Consider the following 23,908-nt stretch of genomic DNA (forward strand, 5'->3'; position numbering starts at 1 on the left):
CCCAGCCTACTTCATTGTGGCCTTTACACATTTTTTTTTTTTTTTAATCTGCACACGTTTCACTGTAATTGCCACGCCATAAGACTGCAACACTATATTCTGCACTGTGGTGATTTTGTATTACCTTTTGTACTTATTTATGATGTATGATTTGACTGGCGAGCATTCAAAGTTTTTCAATGTATCCACGTAAATGCAACAAATAATAAACTAATACCCAATACCACTAACCTTTATGTGCAAGAAGGAACTGCAGATGCTGGTTTAAACCGAAGATAGACACAAAAATCTGGAGTAACTCAGCAGGACAGGCAGCATTTCTGGAGAGAAGGAATGGGTGACGTTTCAGGTCGAGGCCCTTCAACCCAAAACATCACCCATTCCTTCTGTCCAGAGATGCTGCCTGTCCCGCTGAGTTACTCCACCTTTTTGTGTCTATCCATTAACCTTTATCCTAGTTGATCAGAATTGAGGGCCCAACATCCACTACTCTCATCCAGTTTAAATCCCAAAAGATCCTGTGAAGGCCTGGCTAAGTTATTAGGAAAAATCCCTGTATTTGTCCAAATTAATCATTTCTTAATCTCCATCTCGGGAGATCCCAAGAAAAATCAATATTAAAGATATTACTGCTTGCTTGCCATGAACTCTAAGCAGCATTGCGTGGACCTTATAATCCTTACCTGTGACAGGGATATACATCTGCAAGGACTGTGGGAGATAGTGAACACAGCTCCCACTGAAGACTATTTTAACCACTTCAATTTACTTTGTGTTTCTTTCAAAAATTTTGGCTAATTTATCTTCCGTTTACAAATGTTAACCTGAAAATCAGATTTACCTCTATGTGAATTCACCCCAATTTGAAAACAAATCAAAAAAAACTCAAATAGTTTAGATCGTAGACACAAAATGCTGGATTAACTCAGCAGGTCAGGAAGCACCTCTGGAGAAAAGAAATATCTGATGTCTCGGGTCGAGACCCTTCTTCAGACCGAGAGTTAGGGGAGAGGTTAAACTAGAGATATGAAAAGGTTTAGAACAAATCATAGCCAAGTAAAGGTGGAGCCCACAATGGTCCATTGTTGGTCGGGTTAAAACATCATCGTCGAGCCGGAGGAATTGACCAGGACAATTGCAAATAGTTTTCTTTTATTGTCACGTGTACCAAGGTACAGTGAATAGGATGAACTGGTCATTTGGCCAACTTACCAGAGGAAACAGCTGCCCGTCAGAATTAATACAGGCTCCATCGTTACATGATCTTAACGTACTTAATTTTCTACAGAACCTGTATCATAGAAGGGGGAAACTAAAACATGTTTCAATAAAGTTTTATTTCCAAATTGCAGAAAATGTAATGGCAACAGAGCAGAATTTGTTGCTATTTGGTGAATGTAGAGATTTCCAGACATTCAATAATAGTTTGTCTAAACAGGTGGAATTAATACAATGTCTTCTGTGCAACAATTGCATAAACCATTAACAGACACCACTAAATGCAAACGCTTATGGATCTCGGAGTCTGCTTTATTTTTCTTCCCCCATGATGGACATTGGCTTACCAGTCAGCCTGGGGACCTTCCATCTTCAGGACGACCATCTACCTGTTTCCCAAGAGCCCGTCACAGCTTGAGCTCGGGCACGCAGAAGGCAGAGAGTGATGAATGCCAAGCTTACACTGTTAACAAACCGGGTGGAAACAACAATTGGCAAAGAAAAATTCGGGGGAAAATACTACCTTTTTGGGATCCTTGTTGTGCAGAATTACTGTTAGTAATAAGACTGGGGTGCACAAACCATTGACACAGTTCTTTCAATAATCAATTCAAGGTTACAGTTAAATTATTTGTCATACCAGAATCCATTTAAAATTAGGCTTATTGACTAATCTATTCAAATAATATTAGGTTGATCAAGACGAACTCAAGTCAGGATGGATGAAGCTGACAGCTCTCCTACTCCAATGAACAGGTTTTGTTCTCCAGCCCCACCATTGCAGTTTACAAGTATAGGCAAGTCTGTTTGGTGATATTGGCAATATGGCCATTGCTGCACTGGCACAAACACAATATTATCAAAAAAATAAAAAGGCAGAAAGTTGCGGAAAAAAATTAAGCACATTGTAGTTGGTGCACAGCACACAAATATTTCTACCCAAAAGGCAGAAAATCCTGGGTTGACAGGTTAAGTATTTTACACGTACTGTTATCCAGGGACTAAAATGTAGTCTTTCGCTCGTCTGAACACATGTGACATAAAAATAACTTTTATCTTCTCCCTTTTCATTATATACTGCTGATTAAAACCACCAGAGTGCAAATTAATACAAATATACCCTCAACCCAAGTTCCTGAGAGCTCCAAACAAAAGCCAAGCTACAAATTGAAATGATTTTTTTTTTTTTTTAAAACACGCACACTCGCGCGCACGCACACACACACACACACGCCAGACACACACACACGCCAGACACACAAAAAATCAACTTTACACCATAAAGCACAAATTCTACCTACACCGTCCAGGATTCAAGTTAGCCAACAAAAGAAAAAAACATTTTGATTGAACCTCCAAAGGTAAAGAGCAGTTCTCTCTTTGGAATGAATAACTCTAAACTTCAAACACTTTCGAAAAAAAAAAAAAAATCTATTCCCTTCTCACCTTTCTTCGCGAGGAAAAGAAACAGTTAAAGCCTGCTTGTGAATATGTAGATTCAAGTTGTGCATGATGCTCAAAATAATTTTGGGGAAATATAGCATTTTAATTCCATAGTACAAATGTTCATTAAAACTGGCAATGACTAAATTGTACAGGGTTTCTCCTGTCATTTAATATCACACTTGGATTATTGTATTCAAGAATTGTACATTTAATTTCTAAAATCCAAAAGTAGCTTTTTAGAATTATCCAAGAAAGGCAAAAGGATTCTTCCGTATGTGGGACTTTATAAAGATAATACAATTATTTATATAAAATGACTTGAAATGTTTCATTTCTATGATTTGCTTGTATTCGGAGTGCTGCGTCTGTGCTCTGCAGGCATCACAGCGTCTAATTTTAAAACTGTAATATCAAATATCAGCAATGGCTCCTTTTCATTGTCCTACCTGAAATAAACTAAACTTCTTAAAAAGAGCTAAAATCAATCTTTCCCCTCCCTCGGAGTTGCTCGAGAGGTAACAGCCTTCAAATCTCAGGTTCAACAGTAATCTACATAGTAACCTCTGCAGTTAATTTGTGGAAGTGAATGGGAATAAAGATCAAATGGCAACAGATTTATGGTTACGCTGTGCACTAGCCCGTTATGTTAGTAACATGGCAGGGGTGACAGTGGATGGGGAAAAGACACGGGGAATGCTCGAGTTAGGTTGGCGGTGAGATGGGGAATGGGACAAAGTGAGGGAAGAGACAGATACAATTGAGAACTTTACTGCCATGATTTCAGGTAAAGACTTTCTCTCAGATTATGAATGCAGTCCCTTGCTGCCAAGTTCATCCAGGCAACAATCCCTTTTCATAAAGACACTACATCTTACACTCAGCACAACACGCTTCCAAAATCTGTATTAAGCACCAAGGGATTAACAGATTATACCGACTCCATGGCAGGGTGTTACAATAAACACAACTTTTTAGGGTTCAAGTAACTGTTTTAAATGTTTCTCCCTTTGTTGAGAGTTATACATCTTTTGCGAGCTTTAGTGAGCACTGCCAAACAATTGGTATGTGGTCACTCAGCAGGGCCTTATTAAAATATGTATTAATGTGTGGAGGGGTTTCAAATGTTATTGCTAATATAATACTATCCATTTCAAATACCTTTCACAGAGGAACCCTGGAATAGGAATAAAAAATAGAGAACGGAATTCTTTAAAACTACATATATTAGGAAATATGACAAAGAAAAATGATAAAAGTTCACAGCAAATTCATTCAAACAGAGTTTGGGGATGGGCTACAGCTTTTGTGCTGATTAAATAATTCGGCTTGAAGCATTTTCTTTCTTTCAGTTATTGACAAACCGTTACATATTACTCTTGCTTTTATTATAACAGTTTTACGGAAATTTGCTGCGGTGATCCAGCAAAGTTGGCCAACAGAAAGAAGATTTAAAAATTATTGTGTAAAGCATTTGAGCACTGCACCACGCCATAGAGGTGAAATCTGAAGATGCTGGTGAAACAAACACTGCCTTTTCACACTCTGAACATTTCATACTCACCCAATTATTTACTAAACAACCAGCTTGAATCTGATTTTCATGGTCAGCTCATTATTCAAGGAAAAAAAAGGATAATGCCCATGTCAACATGTGGACATGCTACCGCAGAGGGGGTGGAATTTGTACAGTCAGATTACCATTAATTTGCCTACAGTACGTTTTCTCTTTTAAAATTCTCCATTCAAGTTTTACTAGTGGAATTGTAGATTTCCTTACACACTAGTGGCAAATGGTTCTATATTAGTTGTACAGTCTTCACATTGAGGCACATTTTTTTCCCAACCTGGATGCCCATTAAACCATACCTTTAACACAGCAAAAAATTGCTCCAGCGAGTACTGGCCTCAAACATTCAACTTTTTGGGATTTTCAATTTTACACTTCAGAATTATTGGAGGAGTCTTTAAAAAAAATCTTTTAACAAAAACAAAAATTATTGCAATTCAAACCTTCAAAAGTCAGTACAAACCATTTCGCTTTTCCCCCTCCCCTCAATTCTGAAGATAGAGGGAACAAAAACATACTGTTTTAAACAGACTGCCCCATGCCGTTACATAGCTCCTCGCCCACACACACCACTGTACATGCTAAGTTTATCTCTCATAATCGACATAGACAAAACAAAGTGGGAATGAAGACCCCAAAGGCAACTAAGATTGGAAACATTAGGCTGCTGTTGTCAGAGGCATATGGGTCAGGAGTTCGAGGTCCTGACTTCACCTTCTTTTTGCTTAATGGCTTCCTTTCAGCACCCTCTTCATAATCTTCCTCCTCTTCCTCTTCCTCCTTCTTTTCCAAACCAGGGTGAGGCAGGAGTTTTGGGACATCTGTAATTCGGCAGAAGATTTTTTTTTTAAAACAAGAGATCTCATTGTAATCAGTACATGGTAATGTAAAGCTCAAATTCTGAGGGGAAAAAACTTCAACAATTTTCATATTCCTTAGATTTGTTTTCTTCAATTCGCACACCACTAATTTTATTATAATTATTAGAAAGGCCATGCTGATAGTCAAGTTTATCAATTATCAAGCAACCCAATTGGAAACACTATTAGTCAAGTCAAGTCAAGTCACATTTATTTATATAGCACATTTAAAAAACAACTCTCGTTGGCCAAAGTGCTTTACATTTGTTATAAGAATAGCACAACAAAACAAACTACATACATATATACATGTAGCCCTCACTCAGAGGACGTCAGGAAAGGCTTGGGAGTATAGATAAGTCTTTAGTCTTGACTTAAAAGAGTCGATGGGGGGGGCAGTTCTGATGGGAAAGGGGATGCTATGAACTCTTTAACATTCTCTCCTACAGGAAAATCCCGGGGTTTAAACACATGACATGATATGTATGAGCAAGCTCCACTAATATTATGACATTCAAAAGTTTGATGTATGAACATACATTAATATGAGCAACAGAACTAGTTTTTTCTCTCTCCCCCTCTCTCTCTCTCTATACTTAGTAAGTCTTGTGTTTTCGATACCATTCATCACAACAGGGGTAGGAATGTTTACCACAGGATGATGTTTTTGTGTGTTTTCGAACTTATGGACAAAATTGATATATGGACGTCTGTAAAAGTGGAACCCATTTGTTACAAGTGAATGGCCTGCATGCCATGCTTGGGATTCCAAACCAGATCAACTAATCAACTCATCGTTTCTGAAATGCCGACAGCTAAAACAATTAACTTTGTTAATTAGATGGGGATATCGTAGGCATTTGCATTAAGGGGGTAGCATACAAAGTACTGAGAGTGATTGTGTTAAAATTAGGGCAACTAGCAAGAGGTTAAGAAATTGCCAGACCAAGATGACATGTACCCCCAAGTTCTTAACAAAAGGATGTGAGAGTGCAGGCTCAGACTATAATATTTGATGCTCCTCAAATAGACGTAATCTCAGAGAACTTGGGGAATGCTGACAGAGTGTCTTTGATTAAAATATAAAAGTTACTACAAGTGGAGGCCAGTCATTGATAATGGGTACATTTTTAGAAAGATCCCTAAAGTGGTTGGAGAAACATATGGAGTGGATAAGACAGATATAGGGCACTAGATTTTATTGGCTGTGCCATGGAAAGCTGCAGCATGAAGGTCACGCTAGAACTGCGTAAAATAATACTACAGCTACAGTAGTCAGCTGCAGTGCAGTGTACAGTTCTAGTAATCACAAGACAAAAAGATGCAAGAGCTTGCAAAGATGTAGTAGATGCACTGCAGTTCGCATACAGACTACTGCGAGTGCATCTCCAAACCCCCTGATGTTTATGATCAAGAGGGCAAGAGCAGCAAGTGCATGGGAAGTCCATCACCTGCAGGTTTCCCACAACGTCACACATTATTCTGACCTGGACATTTCTTGCCAATCCTTCACTGTCGCTGGATCTAAAAACCCTGACATTCCCTACCAGCAGCATCACTTGAAGGACTGCAGCAGCTCAAGGCAGTGGGTCAGCACCATCTTCTGAAGGACAATTGAGGATCAACAATACATGCTGGTCTTGCCAGTAACATTTTAATCCAGTAAATGAATTTAAAAAGACAGAATAAAACGACTTTAAAAAATGCCAGAATTAGTTATGAGGCAAGACTGCATAGACTTCAGCTAATTGGATTAACTCCAAATATCACTAAATGGATGAGTGAACCTAAATAGGCTAATTGCCTCCACTGTTAGTTCTAGTGCAGATTAATTATTGACCAGAATAACCCTCGTCTTACTTAAATATTTTTTTAGCAACGAAAACTGAAAAAAGGGATATTTTCGTTTAGTTTAGAAATACAGTGCGGAAACAGGCCCTGCGGCCCACCGAATCCGCACTGACCAGCACATTACCATCCAAGGGTCAATTTACATTAATACCAAGCCAATTAACCTCCAAACCTGTACATCTTTGAAGTGTGGGAGGAAACTGTGGACCTCGGAGAAAACCCACACGGTCACAGGAAGAAGGCACAATCGTAATAAAGACAACACCCATAGTCGGGATCGAACCCAGGTCTCTGACGCTGTAAGTGCTGCAAGGCAGCAACTGTATCGCTGCGCCACTGTGCCGCCCACTATTGTTCAGGCATGTGTCTGTCCCCATGTGCTCAAAACTAATTGCCAACCAAATGATGGAGGGAGATTTTCAATCACTTGGTAAAAGGGGTCAGTAAAATAGTTTACAGGCCAGTAATACATTTATTTGAATTACCAGGGTTGAATTCCAGAGAGAGTACAAGTATCTAGATACCATTAACAAGTGAGTGGCACACATCCTTAGTGATACTGAAGTTGGTCTTGCTCATAACCATCCAGTCTGCCAGTGTTCCTGGTGTTAAAACTCAAATCATCTCACCTCAGAATATTAACCTGGATGGTGGATGTGGAGAGGATGATTCCACTGGTGGGAGAGTTTAGGACCAGAGTCAAAAATGCATTATATTATATCAATCCATATCCACAATTGTATCCGACACATATTCCAAGAGTTAACTAACCACAGCAAAGATATCTCCTCAGTTGTATTCACTTTTGGCAATCACCTTCATTTTGTGCGCTCTGTTGACTAAGCTCAGCTAATGCAAACTGTTTCGTTTAATTTACTGGAAATGTAAACCCACAATAATTTTAACAACTAAAATCGCCTTTTAAGCTTTTCTATTCCAAGGAGAAACAGTACATAATTAGTATAGAATGAACAGAACTAGGATTGAGCCCCATAAGTGAAGAACAGCTTGGACCTTATAGAATCATGATCCTCTTTGCATTTTTTTAGCTAATCTTCCTGCCTTCTGATTTCCTTAGTGCTCAAAATCATTTTAAGACTCTGGAGAGAAGAATGCCAAAGAAGTAAAATCCACCCGACAAAGGAATTCCCTTTCATCTTTGACGGTGCAGAATTATAGACTATTCAGAGACGACAAACAACCTCTCAATATCTATCCCACCAACCTCTCTATGAATCAATGAGATCACTTCCCATTCTTGTTCACAGAGGAGAACTAAATATAGGTCCTAACTACTCATACTCTCCACAGAGAAACAGTAACTGTCATCTCAGTTCTCACGCTAATGGATCTATAACGATTGCTTGCAAGTATCTTTCCTTAGGCAAGTAAAATAAAACCATGGTACACCCAATTGATCTTATCAAGATCATGTACAACTGCAGCAAAAGTTAACAACACTTGTACTTCAACCCCTCGTGGTAAAAGCCAACCGAACATTTACTTTCCTAACTATGCACTCTCCCCACAGATCAACTTCAACTTTACAAGCAAACACAACCCAGTTTCCCTCTTTATGCCAATAGTTACAAGTGTCTCACCATTTAATGCTTCACATTTTGTTTTTGGTCTTCCATAACAAGATTAATTAAAAAAAACTCTGATTACCCAGATTTCCAGAAAGCATTCGATAAAGTGCTACATGGATGCTTACTGGTAATGTAATCACGAATGGCCACAAAGGATTTGGTGCTCCTTATTAGAACAGGAAACCTTTCATGCAACTCTGCTGAAAATTGATATAATCCACCTTTTGAGGAAGTATGTTAGGATGTCTCCAATTCATGTAATCTCAATCTTTAATCCTTATCAGATGTGGGGAGATTTTACGCCGCTTTTAAAAAAGTTTAAAAAAAAACTCCAATATTTTACAGGGGTCTTATGCAAATTATCAATTATCTTAGTCGTGGGCAAGGGAGTGTGGGTGGGGAGTGAACAGAAGGGAAAAAAATGACATCCATGGTTGGCTCAAAGTTAGTGAGAAGGACCACTCATAATTAAGTAACGTGATCATTTGTTGTCAGCATTGCTTGGAGTTCAAAGCCATAATCAGGATAATTATTACCAATTTACTTGAACAGGAAATAATTTAACCAATTATAAGAGGGAGTCTTTTTTTCTTTTAAAAGTGACATTTTTTACCATGTCCGTGCTGACCAGCGACCAATTTAATTTCATAACCAAGCCTGAGCAAATTTCTTTCATGTTATTGCTTTTCTTATTCTCGCGCATTCATGCATGTAAATAATGGGACATGTGCAGGAAGGAACCGCAGATGCTGGTTCACACCGAAGATAAGACACAAAATGCTGGAGTAACTCAGCGGGACAGGCAGCATCCCTGGATAGAAGGAATAGGTAATGCTTCGGGTCGAGACTCTTCTTCAGACTGAGACTGAAAGAAGGGTCTCGACCCGAAACATCACCCATTCCTTCTACCCAGAGATTGGACATGCAAATTCAGTTTACAATATAAAAACTAGAGTTAAAGAATCATTTGCAAGCTCATTTCCTGACACATCCATTAAAGATATTGCCGTTGCAGAATTATGGACAAGGTGTTGTCGTGTATAGAATTAGCCCGATGGATCAATGAATGCGACCAAGAAGGATTGTAGGCGTTGAGGTGAATATTCTCAGTACTCTGGCTATCAAAGGGTGGGGGGGGGTGGAAGAAAATCATTCTGCACTCATCCAAAGAAACCTCCTAACAATCAACGTGTGGACGATGAGTGGTTACAGAATTAGGCCCATGTGATAACAAATGAATAACTTACTGACTGGCCAGCTTGGTACTACCTACGTTGTTATATAAATTACTTCCATGGTAATTTATCTACATTTACAAGGAGTTTCTGCATCACATTCTTGATTCTCCTTCAAAAATATGAAGGCACGTCATTAACTTTCAATATTCTTTCCCTTCCACCTTTGTGCTTATATTTTGTTTAAGTGCTGATATCAGGAGGGCGAGAGAACGACGTGGAGTAAGATCGATACTTAAGCCATTAATCCACAAGTTGCGTCAATTGAATTAATAACTAATTAATTGGAGGAATGTTTTTAAAGATAAATGCTATTTGATTTGCAGAACAGAAGAGCTGTCAATATATCCCTTGAAGTATTTTACTGTAATCCCACGCCCCCCAAAATCATCTCAATGCAATAGATTTGATTTGAAATCCAGATAATTATATATATAAGCCAAGTAACAAAGGAAATAAAATAAATTATCTTTTCTCATGTTAACTGATTCAATTGTAACATTGATTTAATTAGTAATGCATTTGACAGGGATGCTACGTTCTCAATAAACCATTAAACTTGATGAATTCCAGCAGTATTGGCATTATTGACAATCAGAGTATGAAAGGGTAGTGAGACGACTTGCAATAATTAACTTACCCTCCACTGATCCCTTTATAATGCACATTGCACAGACTTTAGGGTTGTCATAGTAACCCTAGAACAAAGAATCAACATAAAGAAAAGATTAGTGTTGTCAGTGTTTTCATTATATGTTACAACAGAATAATTAATGCAATTAGATTTTCAAGGTCATAGCATAATAGGTAGAGTCAAAGTAATTGTTACGTTAAATTGATAATGTAATTTGTAATATTCGGAAAACCTACTCCAGGGAGGAGCATATGGGCTTGGTTTTGCAAGCTCCTTTATATTAAAATGTAAGTGGATTCATCTTTCTCCACTAACGTCTGAAATAGACTTACAACGTCATACAACACTCCTCAACTTGTTTTCGGAATTCCAGTCCAAACTATCCTGCAGTTTGTCCTGGGAGTTGTTCAAAATCTTTGCTCTATTGACTTCAGTGCTGATTTGGACGCTTAAAACAAAATATTATACATACCAGACAGTTGCATTTTCAATAATAACCGACAATGGGCCCCCGAGTGTAAGCCCATCCAGCAAAATCAGATGCAGGTGGATAATGTAGTGCCAGCATTCTATCTCTATCCCACCTTAATATTGATGATGACACATTGAACATCAACAGTGGTGTTTAGTTTAGTTTAGTTTCGAGATACAGCGTTGAAAGGCCATTCAGCCCATCGAGTCCGCGCCCACTGACAATTCGTACACGGGTTCTACGTTATCCAGTTTCATACCAGATTCTCAGTGGGATTTCCCCAGGATTGGATGCAGCAGCAATTATATTCCCCCAAAATGAATAGCCTTTTAATAGTCATTATCACATCTCACACATGAATAGTTAGAAGAGGAACACAGTTCTGATAAACTGTACCTAGCCAGAAATTAACCACATCAGGATAAGGAATGAGTAGACAAATATTTGAACAGCATTGCTATAGTGAGAGAGATTCAATGCCCAGCACAATGTTCCACAGGTTTTGCATAAGATAAAATGAAGCTACCGACAATGAAGCGGAACATGTGCTGCAAGAACAAAACACTGGATCAAAAATCTAGCTCACCCTCTGCTTATTTTCACTAGATATGTGGACTTGGAAATAGCCGTTTGATGCTGCATCAGTGGCCCACAAAATGGTATATTGCAAATATTTATCAGCCCTGACATTTATTTTAAAAGGCACTTCTGAACCACAAGCCAATATACAAATTCTGTAAATATACAGTAGATATTTATCAGCCATTTGATGAAGCGAAACAATAAAAGGAATTTTAGTCCTTGCGTATAGTTTAGCTAAGAGATACACCATGAAAACAGGCCCTTTGGCCCATCGAGTCCATTAATTACTTGATTGCATTAGTTCTACGTTATCTCACCTTATCCACTCCCTGCACATAGGGACAATTTTAGAGACCAATTAACCTACAAATCCACACGTCTTTGGGACATAGTAACAAACCGGAGCACCTGGAGGAAAGCCACACGGTCACAGAGGGAACGTGCAAACTCCACACAGACAGCATACGAGGTCAGGTTTGAACCCTGGTCTCTGGTGTTGAGAGACAGCAGCTCTATCAGCTATACCACTGTGCCACCCTTTGGAGTAAAAAAAAGCGAAGAAATCAACAACAAAAAAATCAAGCATCCCGCAACAATGCGCCTTGCAGCATCCATTCACACACACGTTGAATCAATTGATTTTTTTTGTTAAGTCCTATTCGGTAGCATTAAAAGATTTTCTTACTTTCACAAATTCTACGAGCAGTTTCCCATTAAATGTAGAGACTTCTCCTTGAACACTGAGTTTTCCTTTCCTGACGGAGAAGGTCACCAATTCATCGTGTGCCGTGCTGTGTCCCACTTTATCAAAGATATCCAGATCTTTCACCACCACATGCTGCCCATTTAGTCTCACGTCAAAGACCTAGAGAGAGAAAGAAGGGAAATTACAAACAATTTATTCATAAATAGGCCACAACTATATATATATATATATAAATACTTTCTTTTGCTTTTAAATAAGAGGAAAACTTCTACACAATTTGATCTTGTAGTTAACAATACAACTTGTGTATGCGTTTTATTAAAATTTAAACAACATTTACCTTAAGATATCACTTCTGACTGCAAGACAAATGTCCCAAACATTACCATAATGGCAAACCGATCCAAGTATTTTTGTATTAGTTTAGTTTATGATTGTCCCGTGTACAGAAGTACAGTGAAAAGCTTTCGTTTGCATGCTATCCAGTAAAAAAATGAATGTGCATAAAATTAAGCCCCAAAATTTGGCTGATTTAGTGAAAAGGAGATGTTACGTGATTACAGAGATTTCCTTCCAACGATCACAGGAAATGCTGATGAGCTTATCACAACTTGCTTAACATTGAACAGATAAAATAATAAATTATTGGCATACGTATCAACGCCGAGCTACAATAACACAAGGCAGTCAGCTGCTATAGAACTGTGAAAACATATGTGTATGAAGGAAAGAAGGAACTGCAGATGCTGGAGAATCGTACCTGTGTATGAAGGAACTGGTTTAAACCAAAGATAGACACAAAATGCTGGAGTAACTCAGCGGGACAGGCAGCATCTCTGGAGAGAAGGAATGGGTGGTGTTTCGGGTCGGGGCCCTTCTTCAGATTTAATTCTGAAGTCACCCATTACTTCTCTCCAGAGATGCTGCCTGTCCCGCTGAGTTACGCCAGCATTTTGTGTCCAACTGTGAAAGCATACACGTTGCATATAAACTGTGAAAGCATACACGTTACAAATTAACTCCACTTCAACACAAAATCCCTCCGTGGCATTCTCTGTCCAGTTGAATCACCTGAAAATTCAATCTCCTAAAACGTTGTGCTCCTCCTACTCATCTTCAAATGTAATAACCATCATTGGCAGCTACCCCTTCAGCTGGCAAGGCCCCATCTCTCAAGTATCTCATCTCCCCTCCATCACTTTGTTAACAATGCCCTTATCTCTTTTCTCACACATAACTCTGTAAATGGCCTTGGCGTTAGATTTAGCTTATAATACTTCTGAGAAGCTTCTCACGAACTACAGGCGACGGTTGCATTACATTCCACACCCATGTGGCAACCAAATGTTGTGATGAAATGAGATAAAGGGGAAGGCTGTTTATTCCAAACCCAAGTTCAAAACTACATTGAGAGTATCCAAAGTTTTCCCTGTCTTGGATCCTGTACAGCACAGCGGGTCACCATTCCGAAGTGTTCTGATATCACTTTATATAATTAATTTCATAAGTAAACGTCATCTAACTTAGATTTTAGATGTTGCTCATGGATAATGACCGACACAAAATTTTAATCTGTATCAAAATAAGCACTCTGGAAATACTGATTGTATTTTTTTTTTTTTAAAGATTTATTCACTTACAAAATTATATTCAGACAGTATTGGACCCAGTTTTTTTCAAACCAGTCAGGGTATTGGGTAGAGAGGTTGGGATGTTATGTTACAGCTGTATAACACAATGGTGAGGCCGCATTAGAGTATCACAGACCAGAGGACAAGTTTAGGAGAGGGGAAAGGTTTAGGTTGAGAGGGGAAAAATTTAATAGGAATCCGAGGGGCGACTTTTACCACATGCCTCCCTTTCGCCTCTTTATACTGGCAGATCCACTCCACACTCAGTCCTGATGCACGGTTTCGACCCAAAATGTCAATGAACCCTTTGCCCCCACAGATGCTGCCTGATCCACTGAGTTCCTTCAGCAGTTTATGTTTTGCTCATCATGCGATTCATGTGCTTGCCCAGATTCTTCTTAAATGTTGTGAAGAGAGTGAAGAGAATGTTTTCGAGAGTGAGATTTAGCGTTTGGGGCTAAGGGAATCAAGGGATATGGGGGAAAAAGCCAGAACAGGGTACTGATTTTGGATAATCAGCCATGATCATATTGAAAGGTGGTGCAGGCTCAAAGGGCCGAATGGCCTACTCTTGCACCTATTTTCTATGTTTCTATGAAAGTACCTGCCTGCACCATATTCTCAAGCAGTGCATTCCAGATAGCAACCACCTCTTGGGTGCAAAATAATTCTGCAGATATCTTCAAAATTTCTTTCCCCTCATCTTAAACCTACATCCAATCACAACCAGAGAGCAGTGCTGAACTACTATCTACCTCTTTGGTGACGCTCGAACTATCCTTGATCAAACTTTGCTGGCTTTACCTTGCACTAAACGTTATTCCCTTATCATGTATCTATATACTGTAAACTTATCAAGAATAAAATCAATCTAGCATTGCTCTGCACAACTTATCATCTGCTCAATATCATGTTGTTTGCTCAAGACGACACGTCTCACCATCACCAACACACAAGTGCTGCACTTTGGCACAGGGCAAATGCAAGGGGAAAGAATACAATTAATGGAAAGATCCTTGATGGCATTGATGTACAGGGAAATCTTGGGAACCAAGTCCATAGTTCCCCGAGAGTGGCAATGGAAACGGATAGAGTGGTTAAGGCGGCCTGTGGCATGCTTGCCTTCATTGGTCAAGGTACTGAGCATAAGTCAGGAAGCAACCTTGCACCTTTATAGGACTTTGGTTCAGCTGCGTTTACGTGCAGATACGGTAGACAGTCAGAAACATTTCCCCAGATGGAAATGGCAAGGACTAGCAGTTTAAAGTGAGAGGGCAAAAAGTTTAAAAGGAGACGTGTCGGACAAAAGCCTGGAACATGCTCCCAGGAGGGTGGAGGAAGCAGATACGACAATGATGTTTAAGAGGCTTTCAGATAGGTGCATGTGTTTGCTGGGGATTGGGGAATATGGATCACAGGCAGGCAAAAGAGATTTGTGTAACTTGGCATTATGTTCAGCACTGATATTATGGGCAGAAGGGCCTGTTCCCATTTCCTGTTGTACTGCACTACATTCTATGTTTAGCAAATCATAGAGCTAGTGTTATACGGCACAGAAACTGATCCTTTAGCTCAACTCATCCATGCCAACAGAAATGCTTATTTATGCTATTGTGATATTCTTGTATTTGGCCCATAATCCCTCTATCCCTTTCTTATCCATGTACCAGTCCAAATGATTTTTAAAATACTTGTTTCTACCATCTCCTCTGGCAGCTTGTTCCATATACCCACTACCCTCTGTGTGAAAAGGTCTGCTCCTCAGATGTTCAGATATAAGCCTCTTATTTTAAACATATACCTTCTAGTTTTAATCTCCCCTGCCGGAGGTCGGATGGGCCAGCGGTGGGCGCAGGAGGTCGGTCGTGGGCATGGCGCTAAGAGAACAAAGAGGGACTCAGTCTGCCGTAAAAAAAAAGGAAAAAAAAAAGAAAATAAAGACCCAGGGAGAGGAGAGCCCACCAAAAACAAAGAGGGACCCGGCTTTGGGGGCCGCCAAGAACAAAGATGGGCCATTGGGATATACATTAAACACTTGTAACTTTGTCCGTCCCCTTTACATGGTGACTTTACATACTTTGCGTATGGGATGCAAAACAAAGAATTTCACTGTGACATGTCACAGCGGATAATAAAGTCCCATTTGTACATTCCCTTGTAATAACATTTTTAATAATGGATAATGTTGAATGCCTGCTACCGCATAATCCGGCCCAGTGTTTTGTAAAGCGATGACAGATATAAGCAAAGAACTTCACTTTCCACTTTGAGAGACACCTAAAAATAATGTTTTGTAAATGGGTTCAAAGTCCATATCCACTGCCCAACAATATTTGATATTTGAACTGATCAACTGGGTGCAGCTTTGGAAGAGCTTACTGATATTTGCATGTGTTTTATCTTAGGTTAACAGGAAAGTTTCAAAGGTCTTCAGCAAGTAGGTTGAATGAAAATACAGTTAAACTTTAGCATGACCATGTTGTTGCAAACATTGTGGCTTTGACGATTGATTGAGGGAGTACAGAGAAGGTTCACCAGACTGATTCCTGGGATGTCAGGACTTTCATATGAAGAAAGACTGGATAGACTCGGCTTGTACTCGCTAGAATTTAGAAGATTGAGGGGGGATCTTATAGAAACGTACAAAATTCTTAAGGGGTTGGACAGGCTAGATGCAGGAAAATTGTTCCCGAAGTTGGGGAAGTCCAGAACAAGGAGTCACAGTTTAAGGATAAGGGGGAAGTCTTTTAGGACCGAGGTGAGAAATACATTTTTCACACAGAGAGTGGTGAATCTCTGGAATTCTCTGCCACAGAAGGTAGTTGAAGCCAGTTCATTGACTATATTTAAGAGGAAGTTAGATGTCGCCCTTGTGGCTAAAGGGATCAGGGGGTATGGAGGGAAGGCAGGGACAGGATACCGAGTTGGATGATCAGTCATGATCATATTGAATGGCAGTGCAGGCTCGAAGGGCCGAATGGCCTACTCCTGCACCTATTTTCTATGTTTGAATGTAGAACCAAAGAAAAGACAAGGCTCTACAGAGGAGGCTTTTCAGCCAGAGGGGAGAAAATTAGTATCTTAAGGGTGTTTATGAACCATTCCTCCACATTGATCCACACTAGTGTAAGAAACTCTACATTGCCAAGATTTTGATTCTTGTTCCCATCTTTGACACAATTCCAACAAAATTCACCACGAACAGCCCCCCAAGCCAGCTGCATTAAGGTTTCTGATACAGCTTTCTGTTCCTGAGCACAACAATTGTAGATAATTGCTACTGCATACAATTTTTCAGACAGCAGATGTTAGTGATTGTGCTGTTAAATTTATTCCTTCCTGCCTCCACTGGAGTCCACACATGATCTTTTCTTTTCTTCTTCACCATGTCCCAAATGCACACCCCCCCACCTCCCCAATCACCCATTTTCAATGCCGCTAACATTTCCCTGTTTTCATGTTGCTCAAAACCTGTTGGAATCGCCAATATTTTAGATTTGCGATTCAAAGAAACAATCACCCAAGCCAGCAACTCTCCCACATTAGGTGCTGGCTTGCTGAGTGTTTCCAGAATCTTGTGCTCATATTTCAAATTTTCAGGTCTCTGAAGTATTTTCTATATTAGGAACACAAAGAGCCTTGAATGTCAACAAAAACATCAATCTTGTCCAATGTATTAATATAAATTTTGAATGCATAATCCTACATTCAGTAACAGCTATTGAATGCAATATTGTATTTGACTTAATTATCTTGTCTCAGTCTTCAAGTAAACCTCAAATACCTGTTTTTGCAATTTAATTATAACATTAATAAGCAATATCAAGCTGAGTATTTACTTCATATTTAGCTATGGATTATTCAAAGATATCATCAGCATTTTGGCTTTGAACAATTATTAGGCCAAGACAAATACTATTAACTAGCATATTGATGAGTATCGATGGATCTCAATGTGTATACAATATTTAGTAATTGGCAGTTAATTGTTAATTGTTTATCCAACAAACAAAGTTAGAGGGGATAAAATACACTCTCTCAGAACAAAGCCAAACACAAGGTACTGGAGGAACACAGCAGGTCAGGCAGCATCCATGGAGGGAATGAACAGATGATATTTCGAATCTGAACCCTTCTTCGGACCGAAACATCACTTGTCCATTTCCTCCACAGATGTTGCCTGAGCCGCTGAGTTCCTCCAGCAGATGCGTTTTGTTTAAGACTCCACTTCTGTAGTTCCTTGGGAGACAAAAGTGCTGGAGAAACTCAGTGGGTGCAGCAGCATCTATGGAGCGAAGGAAATAGACAACGTTTCGGGCCAAAACCCTTCTTCAGACTCCACTTCTGTAGTTCCTTGTTTCTCGAATGACTAGTAGAGATTTGTCTATTCTTCTCAATGGAAGTTTTTAGTTTGGTTTTAGAGATATAGCACGGAAACAGGCCCTTTTGCCCACTAAGTCCACACCAACCAAGATCCCCGCATATTAACACTATCCTACACTAAGGACAATTTTTGCATTCATACAAGCTTGTCTACAAACCTGTACATCTTTGGAGTATGAGAGAAAACTGAAGTTCTTAGAGAAAACCCACACAGGTCATGGGGAGAACGTACAAACTCCGTACAGAGAAGCATGGATCAAACCTGGGTCTCTGGCGTAGTAAGGCAGCAACCTACCACTGCGCCACCATGCCTCCCCAAGTTGATTAAAAAAACAGAATTGCCCTGATAATTAATAATACATCCCTAAAATATTTCATGATAGTAAAGTTAGTTCCTTTTCGCCTCATTTCCCTCTCTGTTTGATGGCTGGAATATTCCGTTTTTAAAGCAGCCACTGACCAGGGCTAACTTTCTGCAAGAATCCCTTAGTAACATAGAAAGGTCAGCACCTAGATTCACAGCTTAATGCCCGAATCACCAACAGTTAAACAGCCTCCCATCCCTCCCGTCCTCGGGCTCCTCCTCCTCCCTTTTTCCTTCCTTCTCCCCCCCACCCCCCATCAGTCTGAAGAAGGGTTTCGGCCCGAAACGTCACCTATTTCCTTCGCTCCATAGATGCTGCTGCACCCGCTGAGTTTCTCCAACATTTTTGTGTACCTACTGAATATCTTATACCAATCAGTCTGCTTTGCATCTTTTGACGACTCAGCATTTAATTTGAGCTCGTGCATATTTACTTGTATTCCACCAACAGGTCAACCAACTTTTCCCATCGACTTTATAAAAACATCTTCATGCATTCTGGAACGAACAGAACCTAGTCGTCATACCAGTTCCATTGGTTGCATCCTCACACTCCCTTGTTATCATACCTTTCCCAGCCAACAATGGGCCATTATGGGCTCCACCCTTCCTGAGGTCATCTTTTGCTGACCCTGATATGTCCTGGGGTTTATTTCTCACCCCAACTCTACTTTCAGTCTGAAGGAGGGATCCAACCTGAAACGTCGCCTATTATTTTTCTCCAGAGATGTGGCCTAACCCGCTGAGTTACAGTAGCATGTGTGTCTACCTTCAGTGTAAACCAGAATCTGCAGTTTCTTCCTACACAAAGCAACACGGGAATTGCACCAGAAAATTGGAACAGAGTTGGAAAACTATCTCATCTCCAGCACATAATCATACTTTATTAGCCAAGTACGTTTTGCAACATACGAAGAATTTGATACGTGGATCATACACCCACCAGCTGCCACTTTAGTGAATGAGCAGTATTTATTTTCATGCTTAACCAGTTAAACTGGAACTAATAAAGAGCCAATTTCGCAACAACCAAAAAGGTACAAAATTAAAACCGTCAAAGCCTGGAACAAAATTGCATTCACACACCATCATTTGTCTCTTAAAGAAAGGGCTCAATGCACATGAAATAAAATGAATTACTGTGACTTGCAGTTAACATTCAGAAATGTGGCATGATAAGTTGTATTTGTTGGTAGTCAAGAAGCTGGGGTAAGCATTAATCCTTCTTCAAGCAACATGATGTAATCTTTAACATCATTTACCAGAATTTATTTAAATAGTACTTATGACCAGTTAAATGCCAACACCATTATCAACAAAAATGGAACCCAAACAAAAATAACAACACCATTGGCAACCAAGTACCTTACACGCATCAGTCTAAACGTTCTTAAATCCTGGAAAGCGTCTTGACCCATTACCTTTTTGTTTTAGACAAAAGATTAGTATTAACCAAACTTGAGGCATGCATCAGCATTCAATGAGTTTCAATAGGCACAAGATTAGCATTTACAATGCCAAGCTCTTTAAGATCTTCTCAGAGTCTGAAAATGGTAAGAAAATGGATCAGATATCCCAGTGTCAGGATGTCATGTTACAACCGCATAAGACGTTGGCGTGACAACCCTTCGAGAATTGTGTGCCGTTCTGGTCGCCGAGCTAGAGAAACGGATGCCAATAAGCTGGAAAGGGTGGAGAAAAGGTTCACAAGAATGGGCGTGGGCAAGAATTCACGTTCGTGGGCGGAACGGTGGCACAGCAGTAGAGTTGCTGCCTTACTGCACCTGCGGCGTCAGAGACCCAGGTTCGATTCATACTACATGTGTTGTCTGTATGGAGTTTGTATGTTCACCCCATGACGGCGTGGGTTTTCCCCAAGATCTTCAGTTTTCTCCACACTCCAAAGACGTACAGGTTTGTAGGTTAATTGGCTTGGTATAAGTGTACAATGTCCCTAGTGAGTGTGTAGGATAACTTTAATCTGCGGGAATCGCTGGTCGGTGCGGACTCAGTGGGCCAAAGGGCCTGCTTCCGTGCTGTATCTCTAAACTAAACCAAGAATAAAACCAGGGCTGGAGGATTTGAGTTAAACGGATAGACTGGATATAGCAATGTTACAAAATTTTGAGATTTAAAAAATCAAGTCTGCAATTTATCCCATCAGATAAATCATAACAATAAGTTTAATTTGACACCAAATTCACTTTCATATCTCAAGTATTAAAAAAGTTATGACCATTTTCATACTCGGAAATTAGCATCTTGTTCCCTATTGATTTTCAATGGGCATTACAAAAAAGCTGTGATCTTAGATAGTCAAAAGCACATTTCTTAAGGAAAGATTAACATTTTTAAATAGCCTAAGTGTCCAAAGATTATTCACAAATAATTCACAATATAACATGATTTTTATATCTAATTTACATTAATTTATAGGCCAAATGGAAGGAATTTAGTGTTCAATTGCTGTAAATAAATCGGTTTTCTAGTGGGTTCATGTGGAACGCGCAGGTTTAGAATGTTGACAGCGCGCTGGATTAGTGCCCTCAAATGCCGAGAAAAATACTGGGGGATATAAAAAGCCCAAAATGAGCTACTCGCTATAGAAAATTATAATTATAGGGTTATATACATGCCCCATTTAATGTAAAAATAAGGTACATACCTTTAATTGTTTGCTTTATAAAACCCTGGGGCTGCCAGAGCTTGCGGAATGAACGAGAGCTTTTAAATTTATTTTATCTACTCTTCGAGGCCTATAAAACTAATAATAGCTTTTGGGACCGGGTCTTGCAGCGATTCTCCGTTAATGATTTACTAGGCTGAACATCTGCGATTGGAACAGCCTAGTAAAAATCGGGTTTTAAACCCGCCCCCTCCAAACAGCTCCAAAATCACACACAAGGGGAGGGGCAGATGCTCAGCCACGATTCAGGTACGTTTTGTAACATACCTACTGGATAGGCCAGGGTTTTCTCCCTGCAGCGTAAGGGATCAAGGGGTTTCTGTACAGCAGTATATAAAAATCATGAGAGGCATAAGGTGAATAGTCACCGTCTATTTCCCCCACCCCCCTCTCCCCACCCATCCCCCAAAAGTAGGGAAATCTACTAGAATGCATAGATTTAAGATGAATGGGAAAATGACTTAAAGGGGCTGGTAGTTATGTGAACGAGCTGGTGGAAGTGGTTACAATTACAATGTTTAAAAGGCAGTTACATGGCCACAAAAGATTTATAGGGATATGGGACAAATGGGAAAAGTTCAGATAGGAAAATTGGTCAGTATGAACCAATTTGGCTGAAGAGCTCATTTCCATGAAATAACTATGACTCAATGACATTGGGACATTCATGTCTAAAAAGGACTACAAACATTTCTGAAATCGAGACTTTCAGTTTAAAAAAAAAAATCAGAGCAGTTTACAAAATCTCTTTAAATTTGCATTAAATCATGCCACATTTTCCTAATAGCGTTTTACCTATAAATATAGAATTTTAAAACTCTGTACCAATTCAGCTCGATTAGAATGAGTTGAGATGAGAAATTTGATAATATTTTACAAAACCAATGATGGTAGGGAAAATCATGGGAAAGGTTTGCTGGCAAACCAGGGGGAATGTCTGCATACAGGAATAATGTAGTATGCTCTGTAAATGTAATAAAAACTAATGCACAAAAAAGGATCTGACCCTCCTGAATTCCAACAGACAGGTCTCCAAAGCACTTATCTGCGAGGCTACATAATCAACTTTGGGAAAGGAATTTCTGGAGGTTGGGACTGAAAACTATTCAAACTATGGTATTTAGTAGTCATGCCTGAGAAGGTTGAGACTAAGAACCTCATATTTGGCTTAAAAAAAGCACAGGTGTCACAAGTGCTCAACAAGTTTGTCAAGAAAGATGAATATTAAGATTAAAAAAAGGAGAGAAAAAAACCCACAATGGTTCTAAAGTTTACTGTGGGGAAAACAAATATTTTAAAAAAAATCCTGTAAAATCAAATTTATTCCATAAATACAGAAAACGGATTAGAATCCAGAATTCCACTCATTTGTTTCGACAATGAAAGCAGATTATATTTTCCATTAAGTGGCCTTTATAATTGAACTATACATCATGGGAGATGCATGGAGCAAGATGAATCACTTTTACATAATTAATAATTCCCTGTTCACTCCTCAGGCAAAAGGGCGAGCAAAGCAATGGCCTTCTAATCCTCTTGCAATGTCTTCAATAAATTAGTTAATACAAACACATTGGGCGTGCCTGAGATCCTTGCCTTGCCCTGCCCACCTATGTGGAATATTATAGCCATGCTTCTTTCAGGCCAGTGATTAGAGCAGAAAGCCTCTGGGAACAAAAGCTGATGATAACAGACATGATACTACTCATTTCTTCTCTGCATTACAAAGCACCAGAGGACCAAGACAAAGTGCTGACAAGTCACTTTTACATTAAGAGCCAAGAGCATGCATCGGGAATGAAACAGTAAAATTCTCATGCAAATTGTCATGCATTGGGAATGGAACAGTAAAACTCTTACTTGCTACAGCTTTCCACACCTTTTAATGCAACAACACAGCAATGAATATGCAATAATAAAGCAATAAATTAATAAACTAGTAATACTCAGTAACCATGTCACAATGGTACAAAAACTAAAGTACACAGTGCAACCGAAAACTCAGTCCACAGTAGATTGTTGCTACAGTAGGGGTGTCGTTAGGCGTGTGGAGTGTAGTTCAACAGACTGATGGCTGCTGGCAAGAACCTGCTCTTGAACCTGGAGGTAATGGTTCTCGGGTCCTTGTACTTTCTCCCTGCTGGTAGCAGTAAGTTGAGAGCATGGCCAAGGCGGCGTGGGTCTTTGATGCAACTCTTCCTATAGATCTCTTCAATGGTGGGGAGGTCAATACCTGTGATGGACCAGACCATGTCTAAAACTTTCTGCAGCCTCTTTCGTTCCAGGGCATTCGAGTTACCCAACCAATCTGTGGTGCAACCAGCCAATACATCTGTAGAAGTTCGATAGTGTATTTGGCAACATGCCAAACACCTTCAATCCTTGAAGTTGAGGCATTGATGTGCTTTCTTCGTTATTGCATCAATGTGCTGGGCACAAGACAGATCTTGAGAGTTATATGTGTGTAGGAACCTGACGATCCGATACAGAAAATCAAAGTCAGAAAAAACCCAATCAGCTCCTACCGGACTGCTTGGTGTCAGGGGACCAGTCCATCAGCAGCCAACCTAAGTGAGTATGTCACTGCCAACATAGACTTCATCAGTAAGTCAGTCAGTAAATACTACAAGATCAATTCCCTATTGAAGGGCAAATCCAAGGATCCCAACGGGTACAGTAAACCT

The 23,908-nt window shown here is 39.6% G+C and overlaps 1 protein-coding gene across 2 annotated transcripts in view; it reads right to left on the reverse strand.

Annotated features, from left to right (window-relative positions):
• Positions 1–1,318: 1,318 nt before the first annotated feature.
• The window catches only part of mlec (malectin), a 44,016-nt gene continuing 21,426 nt past the window's right edge, over positions 1,319–23,908 (reverse strand). For both annotated transcript variants that reach the window (XM_055655264.1, XM_055655265.1), the window contains 3 exons: positions 12,140–12,319; positions 10,407–10,464; positions 1,319–5,052 (listed from right to left, as the gene is read on the reverse strand). In XM_055655264.1, the coding sequence (XP_055511239.1) occupies positions 4,826–5,052; positions 10,407–10,464; positions 12,140–12,319 (465 nt within the window). In that variant the 3' untranslated portion in view covers positions 1,319–4,825. The remainder of the gene's footprint in view (positions 5,053–10,406; positions 10,465–12,139; positions 12,320–23,908) is intronic.

This window comes from Leucoraja erinacea, chromosome 25, assembly GCF_028641065.1.
Source record: "Leucoraja erinacea ecotype New England chromosome 25, Leri_hhj_1, whole genome shotgun sequence".
Taxonomy (NCBI): domain Eukaryota; kingdom Metazoa; phylum Chordata; class Chondrichthyes; order Rajiformes; family Rajidae; genus Leucoraja; species Leucoraja erinaceus.